At 38.9% G+C, this 15,329-nt stretch overlaps 1 protein-coding gene across 6 annotated transcripts in view; it reads left to right on the plus strand.

The window, feature by feature from the left end:
* Positions 1-15,329, plus strand: part of CCSER1 (coiled-coil serine rich protein 1) — a 626,504-nt gene that overhangs the window by 81,764 nt on the left and 529,411 nt on the right. For all 6 annotated transcript variants that reach the window (XM_059470534.1, XM_059470536.1, XM_059470538.1 and 3 more), the window contains 2 exons: positions 7,048-8,406; positions 11,246-11,433. In XM_059470534.1, the coding sequence (XP_059326517.1) occupies positions 7,092-8,406; positions 11,246-11,433 (1,503 nt within the window). In that variant the 5' untranslated portion in view covers positions 7,048-7,091. The remainder of the gene's footprint in view (positions 1-7,047; positions 8,407-11,245; positions 11,434-15,329) is intronic.

Raw genomic sequence — 15,329 nt, forward strand, 5'->3', positions numbered from 1 at the left:
TTAGTTAAAATAAAGCACAGCCAAAAGTAAAATTGCTGTCTATGTATAAACACATCCTGTGTTTATGACTAAATGCTATTATTTACTGTGAAGTCCAAATATAATTATTTTCCTTAAAATGTTGCTTGAACATGCTTTTCTGCTCTCTCAGCACTGTAAAAACACAATTGTGGCCATCAAGAACAGGGATGAGAGGAGAGAAAAATATGAGGGAAGAAGGATGGCATCCTGTTGAATCCTTCTCAGTTCCTAGACTGCTATCTCTGTGTCCACCCAAGATGTCTCAAAATTAGTCCATTTCTCTTTGTCCCTTCATGGTATAACTTCCATGTGTACTCAGGGATCTGTGTAAATCCACTTCACTTGTTAAAAGTGAATAATTCATTGGATGTAAGCGTATTTGGGGAAGTTGATGCCATGGCATTTGAATCACAAAGCAAGCTCATGCTCTTTGATGCTTGCATTTCCAGGTTATTACTTATACTTGTGACTGTTTCTAATTAAACTGTTAAATATTGTGAATACCAGATGCTGTAAGAAATGCAATGTACACTTCTCCAGAATCCAGATGAGTGACAGAGGTGAGAGAGGGATGGCTTCTTCTCTGTTGGAAAAGCAACACAACACACCAAAACATGAATGGGACTGCTTCTTCACTGTGGTATAGTCCTTAGCCCAGTTCTGACCTTTCCTATGTCTGATTGTTGAATGGGTGTTAGTTGATCTTCACACAATCAGTTTTTTGCTAGCAGTTTTTTGTAGCTTATCCTAGCTCTTACTGAAGAGCAACTGGCTGCTGGGTGTATGTAAAAACTAAGAATAATATTGGTTCTCTTGTGTTATTTTGTATATTATACTGAAGTTCTTTGAGATAACCTTTGCTGTGATACAGAGACGTTTGAAGTAGGGGGTGGCTCAAATGTGAGACAACTGTGGCCTCTAGGTTTCTAAAGATCAGTTACCCTGGTTCTCCTTTATTACAGCCACAGTTCACATGGTAGAAATGGGATAAATTTACATACCTAGTGATAATAAATGATAGAATGAGTTGTGTGTGACTTGTCTTATGTTTTTCTTCTGGCTAACTTAAAGTCAAAAGGGGATATATAGATGACTTACCTACAGTTGTTGTCTTTGAATGATTATTGCACTTATAATTTAATCACAACACTGGGAATAGTAGTTATGGATATATGAAATCACTGTCTTCAGCTGGTACAAGACTTGTCAAAATGGGAGATGGGCTTTTGATGTATTTGTGTAGCTTCAGACTTCTTTATTGCAAATTTATCTGCTTGTTTCTTCTCTCATTTCCTGAGAGCACAGGAGGATTTGAAAATAAAGGTAGGTCGGAGCTGCAGAATGCAGGAAACTGAAAGAAATATCTTCTCTTGCCTTAGGGTAACAGTGTTTGGATTCTTGGTTTTGTTTTTTTTTTTTTTTTTTTTTAGTGTTTTTGTTTTGTTTTCCAGCTTTATAAAAGCTGTTCCTAGATATATACAAGCTTTTTTTGCCCAATTAGTTTTTCAGTGCAGAGGTGAATAAGACTCGAGTTGTACATGTGTGCATATGTAGCCATACATAACTTTTAAAGGTCTGGTGCCCTGTGTTAGGTGCTCTTCAGTTGTTTATAAAAACTGTTCAGAAAAACTGATCTCCAAGCAAGTGTGGACATGGTAGGACTTTACAAAATTGTGCTGTTCCACAGACTGCACTATAGCTCTGTACCACGCTGCAAGGGTTACATGCATAGGGAAGGAAAAGAGAAGTGTGTTATTCACAAAAGCAAGTGGAGCTGTTATGTATCGGGAGGAGCTTCACTCATTTAATTTGAAAACCCAGATTTTTTTAGGATCACAGCATCCTGCTTTCCTAGATAGTGCCTTTGAATTTGAAACCCCCCCCCCCCCCCCCCCCCCTTTGCTCGCTAATGCCTTCTACTGTTCAGGCATTTGGCTTTGCTGTTTTTTTCAGTGAGATCCTATTAATTCGGTTACATTGTCCTTGGTAACTGCTAAAGCCCTGAGTATTTATCTGGTGTTTGTTTGTTTGCTTTTGTTTTAAATGTAAACTGATTTTTAATGGCTTTTTTAGACTCCTACATTGTGCTCATGGACAGGCTTGATCTCACACAGTGACCTCTGGGAGCTGTGCAGGTCAAGTCACAAATGTCCTAGAGAGACAAATAATATTAGAACTTTATTGAAGGCAGTAATGCTTAAATGCTGAGGACAATACAGTGATGGAATCCAAATGATGGGAGCTTAACAATTTAGGTGGGAGCCACAGGCTATAATGTTACCCCATGGACTAAGGGACTGGTCCTTACAAGTGTATCTGCTGCGTCAGGACTTCTGTTGACACACCGACATTTAAAAACATTTATTTTCATGTAGTTTTGTGGGTATTTGTAGTATCCTGGGGCAAATTTAATTTCTGTGTAAGGTTGGAGCCAGCTGGTCTATAGAGACTGTGTCTGTGAGGTGGTCCTTGCCTTCTGCTGCGTGGTGAGGGATGGAGGCAGGATTTTCAGAATGTAAGGTGCGCATCTTAGTCCTGTGTGTTCTTTTTTATTGAACAGTTCCCAGTTCTAAGCAATAAAGAAAATGTATCATTATCCTTAAACTATGAGAGAAGCCTAAAAATCTTCCAGATGCTTACTGATATTCTGCTCTGATTTAAGGTTTGAGGTGTTTCAGCTATGTGTCATGTCATCTCCCAGTTTAAACTTTGATAGCTAATTCAGTTTTGTTTCTTGTTTGGAAGATGTTGTTTAATATTTCTAGGAATTCTGCATCTTTAAGGAGAACCTCTTTAGTAAAGCTTTGTTTAGAAAGTATTGAGAGGTAGTAGCAGGTTTGGTTTATTTATGAAGGGAATGTTTGCATTCTCCTACACACTACAGTGTTGAATAAACACATATTGTCTTTTGGTGTGTACTTGTAATTATGATAATGGTAACATTCACAAATAATTTCAATTCTTAAATTTTGCCTCAAAGGCAATAAGAAATGTAAAAGGCACAGACTGTTGCTTTTTCATATAAGCAATTATTGAGAAAGTAGATCCATGGCTCCATCTGCTGGGGTTTAAAACCAGAAGCACAAGGAATTGTTGTTTATTGAAAGCACTGAGTTCTGGCCTACTTGTGAGAGTAGCTGCTGGGCAGAAGCTGAAATAAAAAGTACTGCATTTTATTTTTCAGCTGGTGAATTGATGGAGTATATTTCTTTGGAGATATTGGTGTAATGTTTTGACAATTTTGCTCGTCTTAAAACTTGTGGTTTTTTCCCCGCAGTTACATTCACTGTCTGAGAGTTGAGCAATTTGTCTCATTTGACAAGAGACATATAGAATACAGAGGTGCCTGTATAATTTTACCCTATGTGTTTTTTATAGTCAGACAACTTCTGTAGGTTAGATAAAGACCTGATATTACAACATGAGCTGGATGGTTCATCCAGAGATCTCTCATGGGGAAAGAATAGGCCAAAATATAAAAAACTTCTTGGTCTTCTCTGGCAATTAAATATGTGACATTAAGATATTTTTGAGAGTAATTTGCATTTTGCAATGTCTTGGTGCAGACCAGCATTTCCATCTGATTAACTTTTCAAATTTCTGTTAAGAGGGGAAATATTTTGCTCACACTTGGTTTCTCATTTCTATTGGTCTGAGAACAGGAGCTCAGAAACTCTGAGCTGTAGCTTAGCTCTTGAGGAAGAGAAGATTCTGAAATAATCCACTATTATTCTGCCTGCAATTGTTTTCAAAGCAGCTTTGTCATTTTCTGTCATTATATGAAAACCTGTCTTGTGTAATGCCAGCTGCAAGAATATGCATCAAAAATCCATTCCATAAAAAGCAAAAATTGTCTGTCTTGTTCAGCACTGAGTAAACACTTCAGTTTCAGTAGAAACTGGACTTTGGAACTTGAAAGTAATACAAAGTAATGGCTGTGTATTTGATCAAGATTCAAACCTCCATATAGAATAGTGTGCCTGTTTTCTTGAGTATTCTCATTATGTGCTAGCATATTTTGTCCTAAACAAGGAGCCTAAACAAAGGTGTCTTTCTCTGCTCTTCTCTTTTGCCTCTGTTGAAGGTTTTAAGAATGATGCCCATAGGGACAAGGATTTTAGATAAAAAAAACTAATGGTTTTGCAGAGAAGATGTAGCTGGAGTGAATTTCACTCTGTAAGGGTTACTACTGTAAAGTTGCAAGTTCAAACACTCATGTTAAATGTGGAGTCTGAAAGGAAACACCTCCTATGTTAGTCATAACAGGACATATATGGCAGTTTATAACTCCTCTGCTGTAAACAAAAAATTAATGGAAGATCAGACTTCAGTAGTGCTGCTTCAGTAGTATCTGAAAGTATTGCTATCTTGAAATGCTTGTTTTTTTTCCTTGTGTTGCAAGTAGAAAAGTTGTCATTTTAACTTAATGCTAAACTTTGGCAGGTTAACAGTGCAAAATGTGTGTGTATGTAAATTGTATATGATTCTATTAAGTAATGAATAATTAAAATATTACTAGAACATTCACAGCATTCAAACAGTGTATGCACATAGGCATGCAAATATACAGGTATATTTGCACAATAGTGTGTTTTTAAAGAAATATTATCTGAGAGCTATTGTAGACCTAGAAAGAAGAGTGTATTGTACTTCCTATTTCTGCTGCTTAGACAATTAGAGGAATGCTGACAGTTTATTTGTGTTCTTCCTTCAAGAGACAGGAAAGGAGGAATCAACTGAATAAATGCTGTTTTGTTATCTTCTGTTAGAGGCAATGTATTCTATTAAAATTTATTACCACCTGGAGGTCAAGGCTATGTTTATTCAGGGTCAGTCCTTAGGAATAATCTCTTATTATTTAGACACAGTCTTTGTATTCACAGTGCAAGTTACAGACTGTGCTTTTTGCTCAGTTTTCTGCTTCCTTCTGCTCTCAGGTTGGAAAATTTTGTAGTTGTAAACTAGGATGGCTTGTTCTTCAGTGAAGTGTCAATTTAAGCTGTGGGCAGGAGAGAGAAAAGCAGCAGCAAATGTTTCATACACCCATAAAATGCCTACAGGGGTTTAAGGTAGTTTAAAATACATTTTGAATCTACTGATATTGTAAAACCGCATTCTAAAGTGCTTTTTTTTCAGCAATTAAGATCTCTCCCTAAAATAGAGGAAAGAGTCCTCACAATCTCTAAAAATCTTGTGTGTGCTTATGTGTACCAGTAAGCCTGCAGGTAGAGATTCACTACATCAAAGAAATCCCAACACAGTTATGGTCTTGAAGTGGTTAAAGAAGCCAGAGATGCTTGAAGGGGAGGGAGGAAGAGTTTGATGTGGCTTTGAAAAGCCCATTTTTGGTAGGCAGAGTTGTGGACAGGTGAACAAGCTGGGTTAACGCCAGCTAAATGCAAACTTTCCTACCTGTCAGTGAAATGGGACAGCTGGCTGTGCTTCTGTTCACTGGTGAAAGTAAAGTTTTTCTGGTAAAGTTTTTCTATTTTTTTTCTGAATTCTATTGAGTTGTCAGTCACAGAACCTGGGCGTTGTCTAGGTCAGGCTTTAGCTTGCCATCAGAGATCACCAGTGACTTCTTGCAATTAGTGACTATTCCCAAGCTGTTTTTCTCATCCTGAACTACAAAATTGCTTATTGATTCCTGGTGCTTGTGAATAGTGTGGCTGCTTGGCACTGCATGTTCAGAGCGGAATTGTACTAGCATTTAAAAAAAATGTTACCAGCAGAAAAGTGCAGGTCAGTCTCTAGTCAGAAACAGTCTTTGTTTGAACTTGTACCCTTTCTTTCACAGTTACAAAACATATATGTAGTTTTATTAGTACTTAAATATTTTCTGTTTCCATTTATGTATATTTGTGTGTATGTATACACTGCCTAAATATATACATTCCTCACAGGTACTTGCTGAGCCACATAACACATATTAAATTGCTCATTAGATGTATTACTTTGTTTTTGCAACTTGGCATGCAAACATTGTCTGGACAGCTGACTTGGGGTTTATTTTCATGTGCTGAATACTAATAGCTCAGGAAGTTACATAGGGGCATAATTCCTACAGCCTCACATGTTCCTGTGATTATATTTTTTTATTGCTATCTCTCTGTGGTCCTGTCTTTCACAGTGGTAGTTTATTATAATGAGAACAAAAAGGAGATAGAACTGGTATATGTTCCAGAGATTAATATTCTTCCAGTACATCTGTGGTGCTGATCAAAATAAGTTTTGCTTAAATATTTATAAAAAAAGGCCAAGTGTCTGTGCATGGAAGTACTTCTCCCTAATTTCAAAAACCATGAAAAATTAGCTAATTATAAGCAAATAGGCTGTGAGAGAATTCCAAAGAAGTGTTCAAAAGAAACATGACAGTTCAAATCTAGAAACATGATCCCATATTTTGACAGTAAATTCCTTGAACTTACAGTTCTTTAGGAAGAATTTTTGGTGTTGGATATTTTGGCTGGACTGCAATGCCATCATTTTCTGTACTGCAAAGTGATACAGCCTTTAACAGGAGCACATAAAGTAATTGAAATCCAACTGGAAGTTCTGTGAAGATTGAAAAGTTGAGATCATCTTCTTTCATGCAAAAATCTGAGTATTTGGAAATTCAAAATAATGACTTTTTCTACTCAGATCATGAAAAATCAACTGTCTTCTAAGAGTGCTTACACTTTATAAGAACTTAAAAACAAGGATGTTTGGGCGATATATTTGTCTATCTCTTGGCATTTAGATTTTACATCATTAGCCAGTGTAACAGTATAAAATACTGTATGATATTGTATATAAGATTGTATCTTTTGTTGGTAGAATATTTTAAGTGACATGTTTGCTCAGTTTTCAGTACTGGCTTTTGAATATCACTTTGAAATGCTAGAAGCCTTCAGTAATGTGCATGCAACAAATTGATGTTGACATCTCATGTATTTAGGCTGACTGACAAATCTGTTTGCGTGGTCTTTGAGGCTGAATAATTTATCTTCTTTCCCCCATCCCTTTGTTTTTCTGTCATCCCAGGTTATTCTATTGGCTGTGAAGAACCACGGACCCTTGGTGCCCTGATGGGGGACTCGGGATCCAGACGCTCGACTCTTGTATCTCGGTTGCCAATATTCAGGAGAAGTGTTAGCCGGAGACACGACTCCCTTCCTTCCTCGCCTTCTTCTGCCAATGCCATTGGTGTCCACACCTCCTCCCCATCCAGCACCAACTCCAGCTCAGGGAGCACAGGAAAGCGCCGGAGCATTTTCCGCACCCCTTCCATTAGCTTCCATAACAAGAAAGGGAGTGAGCAGAAGCCTGATTCAGCAAGTCAAAATGTTAACATCTCAAATGGTGCCCAGTCTTCCCTTAGCACTTTTCACAAACTCAGCTTAGACGAGCACATAAAAAGCAGAGGAAGGCATTCAGTTGGCTTTGGCAGTTCACGTAACAAGAAGATAACAAGGTCTTTGACAGATGATTTTGAAAAGGGAAAGGAGCCCTCAGCTAATAAGAATGTCTTTATCAATTGCATAAGCTCTGGGAAAAATGAGGGTGATGATTCGGGCTTTGCAGAAGAGCGGAGCCGATACTCTGTCAAACAGTCCACACGAAAACTTCTCACTAAGTCTTTTTCATCACACTACAAATTTTCCAAACCAGTTTCAGAGAGTCAGTCGGTTTCCTCTGTGCAGCAGCCCAGGTGCCTGCTGGAAGTTAATTCCTACGTGGAGAGCGAGCCTGTGATGGCCAAGTCGTCTCCTCCGTGCTCGGCTGAGACGACGGAGTGCATGGGCAGCTCCCTGCAGTCCCCGCTGCTCTCGGCTGACCTCACAGCCGCCCAGACCCCCTCGGACTTCATCGCTCTCACCGAGGACTCCGTGTCAGAGGCTGATGCCCTGCCCAGCAGTGGGCCTGGGGCGCTGCTCGCAGAAGATTTTGGCCACGATGTCTCTGCCTCTCAGGTCTTCTTTAATCCTGCTGCTGCTCCTGCGAGGGAGAGAGATACTGTGCAAAGTGCTGGCCATTCTGCTGGCGTGTCTCCTGCGAGTCACGCAAGCTCGTGCAGTGTGGAGTCCAGTACCTTATTCAAAACCTCAGTTGCTAATCAAACAAAAGTACTGTTGCAAACCAATGGACTGCATATTAATGATGCCAGGCACATAGAAAAAAATAACTCAGAAAATGCACATTTAGAAACCTTGATGTTAGAGTGTAGTGAAGAACCAGTGACACTCTCTCCAAAGGCACGGGGGTTGAGTGGCAGCAGAGATGATAGCACTCCATCCAAGCACATGAGAAACGCAATTCCTGTAGTGGAGTCTAATGGAGTTCCATGTTCTGAACCTCAGTCCTTTAAAATACAACAGGGTTATGAATCAAACCATTCTAAAGGTATGTTTCATGGTTTTTTCATTTTTGAGTTTGGGTGGGCTAGCCTCATTTCTTCTATAATGATTGTTTTGTCATAGAATGTTTTCTGGAATTGCAAGTGTTAACTATGAAGTTCAGAAAGTACAAATTGTGTCCTCCTCCAGAACTGCAGGAATTAAAGGCAAAGTCTGTGATTTCTTTGAGTTTGTGTTTTAGAGTTTACAAACACCCATAAGTGCTGTTTGTGTCTGTGCTTTGCTTAATAGAAAATGAATTAAGAATGCAAGTACTGATTCCCAGCTCGTGTTAGAGGCTGAAGCTATGATTCCTTGAGACATGGGAATTTTGGACTTAAGCCTTGGGGTTGCATAATTTGGGATGAAAATGTCACCAGAGAAATAAATGTTCTTGTAGTCTGATTCTGGGAAATAATACAGTTTTTTTTATATTGATTTGGGTTTAGAATTTTATAGCCTGGCTTTCTCTATTCAGCTGATGTTATGGAGTAGCTCAAAGTGGATATTTTGTCAAAGTATGAAATGTCCTGTTTCTGCTTCCATCTGAAATAAGTGTCCAAATTCTCATTTTGTCATCTATCAAACTGAGGAAGTCAATTACCATTTAAATTTCACACTGGGTTTTTAGTTTATGCAGAGTTATTTGGAAATACTAACAAGATTAAGTGGAAAGACTTTGCCTACAAATCCCAATCTACAGAGATACAGATAAATAAGACACCAGGCCCTTGAGTGAAGGACACCTGTCAGAAGACATTTATCTCTGACAGTTGATTTTCTCAAGCCAGCTTAATGACTGGTGCTTTCTTGCTTAATCCTGAGGATCCATGTGGTGAGCCAAAATTTGAGAGTTAACAAGACAGCATTTGTAGTGATTGTATTAGAAGATGAATGATCTTAAGTATAAACTCATATAAATTCACACCCATCATTTTGCTTGGTTGTTTATCTAGCCATGTGGATTATAAGCAATCAAAAGCAATCTTGCATTTTGAATTATTAGTCACTGCTCGGCTTAGTTGGATATCTTGTACGTAAGTGGCAATAGAAAGTCATATTAATCCACTGAATTAGCTTTCACCAGAGGGCTCCTCTTTCACTCAGAATGCCAGTCACTTTGGGGAAAAAAATATTCCCATTTATCTATATTACTGGTCCTGAGCACTCAGTTTGTCTTCCTTGCCACATTGTCCCACCTGTAAGTAGCTCTTATTTCAAAATCTGTCTTGCAAAAGTGTACTGCAGAGCACTAAGTGAGCAGCTTGGAGGGATGTTTAGAAATACTGCCTGCATTTCAAACTCATGTATTGGTAATTTGATATTTAGTCTGTATTTCAGTAAAGCAGCTAAAGGGAGTTGAAATTGTGATACAGATGTTTTTGTAAATTGGATTCAGGTTCACAGAAACACAAGAGCTAATATTGCACTATATGAAAGTTGTTGATTAATTGTTCTGTTCTTTTAGTGCTGTTCAAAATACTTTTTTTTTTCCTGGTGTTGTGAAGAATGTATTTCCAATTAGCAATTCCCTAGGCGTACAAAGGAACCAGTGAAAATAAGACAAAATCGTGCCATATGAACTGAGTCAAATACAGGAAAAGCTTACATGGCCATCAGTAAGATATGGTTATAAGCAGTTACACCTGTTGCAAACAGACTGGTTTGAACATTTAGTTTTCTAAAATAGTATTTAAATCTAGATGTGAATACAAAATACTTCTGTGCATTTTCTTTGGTAATAGATATTTTCTGTACCTGGTCTCATAGCTGATATCATTATAGATAGCATTGTAAATGTGACATTAATGTATGAGCAGGTTTGATGTGTCATGTATTTCTTCATATACCTTTATGTATTTTTATGTGATATGGATTTTTTTTGAGAACCTTAAGGGAAAATGTCTCTTCTCTTGCAAAATGCAAAAGGTAAGATTTTCTGTATATGTGACATTTATTATGCTACTACTCTTTTATCTGTCTCTATCTCTAAATTTGCCCTAGCATGTCAAACTGTACTTTTTTTCTGATGTGTTACTGTTTTAACTGGACTGGGATTTTGCCCACTGACTGCAGGCTGATGGAAGGTGCAGGTGTAAGTCTAAGTTAGGAATGCTGAACAGAAATGGAAATCTGTCTAATGTGCATCCCTGTCTTATGCAGGGGTAACAAAGTTATCGCCTGGTACTTCACTACCTGGACTTACTTGACCTTGGGGGTCTAGGCAAGGTTGGGTTTTGGCACCACTGGGCAAGTGATAATTTCTCTGGTAGATTTTACTGTGATGAAGGGAGAAAGAAAAGGGTCGAGCAAAGACTCTCTGGACTCTATGAGGAGCCCTGGACTGGGCTGTGGTGTGCTGAGCATGCCTATCATTGGGGCTGAACTGCGGGCCCAGGTGACATCTTAATCTAGGTAAGCATGGTCTGATTTTCACAGAACATTTCTCATGTAATTTCAGTGTAATTATTTCAAGCAAAGCAGTGTTCTGATGAAGAAAATTGTTGTCATCTTATTGCAAAAGTTCTCATACCTTCTTGGTGATTTCTCATGGTCATCTCTTCGCAGCACTGACTCCCTTTTTCTTCACAGCACAGCCAACAAACTCCAACTCTCCTCACCCAGCTAACCCACTCTTTTGTAGCACTCGTCTTCTTACTGGACACAGCTGTGGCCTGTTAAGGGCAGGGCTGTTCCTAATCTTTGGTGATCAGTACAGCTGCAACTCCTCAGGTGTGAGACTCCCTTCTGCACTACCTTTATTTTCTTACATCCTATCCCACCACAGAAAATACTTGTAGAGAGCAGTTCCCTGTAGCAATTGCTGTTTGCTTCTGTCTTTGTAGTTGATGTTGCCAACAGCCTCAGTCCGTACCGGGAGGGCAGATTTGTTGAGAAACGCCTGAGGTCTTCTTCAGAAGGCACTGCTGGGGGCAGCCGGCTGATCATAAAACCAAAGGATGGAAATACAGAAGAGCTTAACAGCCTAAGGAAGCAGAGAGCAAGCTCGTCCTCTTCCAAAATGAACAGCATGGTGAGTTTTATTCCCACATCCATAAGTTTGTTTTTCTCTGATTGGCGTAGCTATAGTGAGAAGCAGTGACTTCACATAGAACAGTAATAAAGAGGGCAGGAGCTGTCTCAGGCTTCCAAAATGTGATCCAGGCTCAGCTTCAGATATTAAAAGTATTTTTTTGCAGGGTGGAGTGCTGCAAAAGGTTTGTCTACTTTCTGAAGAGTTTCTTGCTGACATATTCTAGTGTTTTGCTAGTGCTTGGAGCTTTTCGTGTTTCTCTGTTTTTTGCGGGAAGTTTGCATGCAAATATCAGTGAATGACATGTGATTTTTCAGAGCCAGAAAGAACGTGATGATATTTAAAGATGCTGTTTCATGTGGGTATACAAAGCATTATGCAGATGGAGTTATGCCCTAACATATTGGGTAACCCTGACTCAGGCATGTGAACCTTTTTTGGGTTCCTAGACCCAAGCTGTTAGGCAGATCTGTGTTTGTTTAAATACTAGGCTATATTGATGCTATTGCACTTCCTTCTGTTTAGCTCCGTATTAATGATGGAAATGGGAAGGTGTGACAATCCAGGAACAGTGGGAAGTAGGAAAAGTGTGGATGGGATTAGGTGGTAATCTGATCCCTTCTTTGTGTTTTGTTTATGAAATCTATGAGTTTTTTTACCCACTGCTATTAGCAAGTTTGTCCCCATATTGATAGGATTTGCTTATGCTTATTGGTAATACAGTCACAGACCAAGGACTTCTAAAACAAGATTAGAGAGCATGCTCATGAGAGAAGGTAAAATTATTCCTGTTTTTCCCGTATTACATATGGATATTATCTTCCTGTCTTAAGAAAATAGAACTTTTCACAATCAATTTGTGTTTAACATCACAGTAGCAGATGGCTACCAATGACTGATGCTGATGAAGAATAAATACTAGGTAAAGAATCGATGTTACTACACGAAGTATTATAAAAAGCCTTATCTTTCTTAGATGGCTAGAACAACATGAGTCACATGGCTGCCTGTATTAATTTTGTTCAGTTCTGGAGAGCAATGAACCACAGATATGTAAGGGATGACAAATCCTTGGGGGAGAGCAGAGGCCCCTGTGGCAAGGACAGCATTGCTGTGCAGTTCTGCTCTGAAGCACTGAGCAAGCAGCCGTGCCTGTGGATGTGGTTTTCTGGCATCACCCAGATGTCTTGTTAAGCTGAAGAAATTGTGTACCTGTATCTTTGCCCCTGTTTGAGTTCTTTTTCTTGTTGGCAGGCAGTGTGCACTGTTTCTGCTGAGGGACTGGGAGTGAGGAGCAGAAAGTCTTGCTGAAGGGATGTGAGATTTTTCACAGGAGACAGGAAGTAAAAAAACCCAACATCTGAGAAATTGTTCTTTATCCTCAACATCTTGGTCAGCAGTGTATTCTCGCATAATTGTCAGTTCTTGTTTCGAAGATGAAAGGTAAAGGCTTGGATAGACTGATATTCTGGCTAAGACCATGTGCTGTTTGCAAATGAAATTTAGGGAAGAAAAAAAATCTTTCAAAATAACTCTGCAAGTGTGCCTATTTCATAGTATTGTAAATAACGATGTGAAGGAAGTGCTTCAGATGGATTTGGATTGCCAGCTGTGTGTTTAGAGAGCTGCTGTTCTTGCAGTAGCTGATTCCTGCTACAAGAGGGCACCGTTTCACCAGAAATGGTTTTGAGCAGTGATTACTGCAATTCAGGATGTGTGTTTGAGCAGTTTCGTGTTGTTAGTCTGTGCAGTATAGTAGACCCTTTCCAAATGAGAAGTATTGATAGTGATGCAATTTAAAGAGATGGATATTGCTCTATAAACTCTGGTCATTCTAATGCTTTAACAATGAACTCACGAGTTAACAAATTTAAATCTTTTCATATAACATATAGTCTAGTTAACTATACTTCAGAAGGCTGGTAGAAATTATACTTTGCCTACTGTTTATACCTAGGTGGTTCTTCTTTTCCGATGTGTAAGAGAGACAAAAGGAAAGAAAAATGTGAATTAGTACAGGCAAAAGACCTGAATGGTCTGAAATATGCAGTCCTGCCAGACCAATGAAAAGGATGTCAACCTGGATAGTTGGCAAAATGAGAATTAGATTTACCACATTAAAAAAAAGATCACACCACCAAATCATTCCAAGCAAATTGTTTAAAAGGCTTAGGAGACAGAATAGCAGGGGAAAACCCAAACTTAATGTGTAACAGAACTTGGAGCTAGGAGATAGTGAGATGTGAGTGAGCAACAGAACTATGCATCACTTGTCATAGTAGTAGCTAATAGGGAAGGGTGAGTATCTTGAATATCACATTTATCAGCACAGAGAAAAGATATTAAAATTTTTTCTATGTATGATAGAGGTTTTTAAATGCTAGCAAATTCAAGTCATTGAGACTGGATAGTCATGAAGGATGATATGAATGGCAGTTACTGTGAATTACTCCAGATTCAAAGAAAAGCTTGAGAGAATGGTGGGAGCACCTAGATCACACTGCCCAATTTCAAGGCATGAGCTGCACTGTGCTGTATGCATACATGTGTTTTCACTCTGTGTATGTGCAGTGGACCCAGACTGCTGGCTTACGTTTGTCCCTTGCAGATCTGCCCTTCTGCCTCTCTGCTGTTCTTTACAAGGAAAATAGTTATTTGTCTTTACAACTGCTCCCATTCCCATGCCTGTCTATCAGCACATGTACTACTTAACTAAAAACCCCTTATTTCTCAACTTCTTGTCTCAGTGGGTGAACACTGCAGGACTGTGTTTCTCTGGGTGCTCTTCAGCACAGTTTTCTCTTCAGTTTCTCATACTACAATCTTCTCTAGCTGTTGCCTGTTTCTTGCTTCTTAAATTCAGCTTCAGCTTTTCACCTTTGCAGGTAAAAACTTTTGTGCTTGCCTTCAGTGCTGCATCATCAGCTTCCTTTGCCTGGAGCAAAGCAGCCTTTCTGACTTGTGCCAGCCCAATTAGAGCTGCACAACTTATTTTTCTGCATTGTTGCTTTGGCTCTGCCATTTCTTTCTTTGCATCTTTCCTGTGGTTCCTATATATTAGATATGAAACCAGGGACTTTTGAGGCCTAAGGTCATCCCTGCCTTTTTCCTCTCAGCTTTAACAGTGGCCCTTTTGCCAAGCTGTCAAATAATTGTATTTGTGTTATCTCCCATGCTGCCTATCATGCACTTGGGTCACTGCAGTTACCTCAAAATTTGCTTAATTTTCTTTCTAAATTTTCAATTTAATTTTTTGCCTTGCCCAAAGATAATTTTTCAAGATGCATGCTGGTACTATATTACTAAAGTTTTTACTGAGCTTTTTTTGCTTATCCATCCAGTGCTGATGCTAAGCCAAAATCCCCATTTTCTCACGCCTGTTCCATGCTACTTAAGTGGGGATGCTCCAAGTACTGAGAATCTCAGTAAATGTACCTACAACATAAATTAGGAACAATGAATGCAAAACCCAGTGTCAGAATACAAGGCAGTATTTCATGGGCAGGAATTCAATTTGATACTGCAATTAGTTGAGTATGTTAGTTAAACATTAAATTTAAAAAAATTAATAATTCACTAATTTAGTATAGAGGGAGCCATCTGACATTTTGGGAATATAGAATAAAGGTAAGTGTTTGACACAGAAATATGCTTGAAAAAGAGAGGTTAACTGCAAATATTTGAGACTCCTAGTGTGTCTGGAGAGAGCAAAAGGCCAAAGCAGAGGTCACTAATGAAAGTGTGTTATGGCCAGAACATGTGTGGTAATTATTCAATTAGCAGCTGGGGTCTAAATTGTGGCTGGTATCCTGGATATTGTGTGTGGGTTACTCCACCTCAGTTGTGTTACCCAAGTGATTTGGGGTGGCTTAGTAGTTTTAATAGTAAGGCTTTTA

This window comes from Ammospiza nelsoni, chromosome 4, assembly GCF_027579445.1.
Source record: "Ammospiza nelsoni isolate bAmmNel1 chromosome 4, bAmmNel1.pri, whole genome shotgun sequence".
In the NCBI taxonomy this organism is placed as follows: domain Eukaryota; kingdom Metazoa; phylum Chordata; class Aves; order Passeriformes; family Passerellidae; genus Ammospiza; species Ammospiza nelsoni.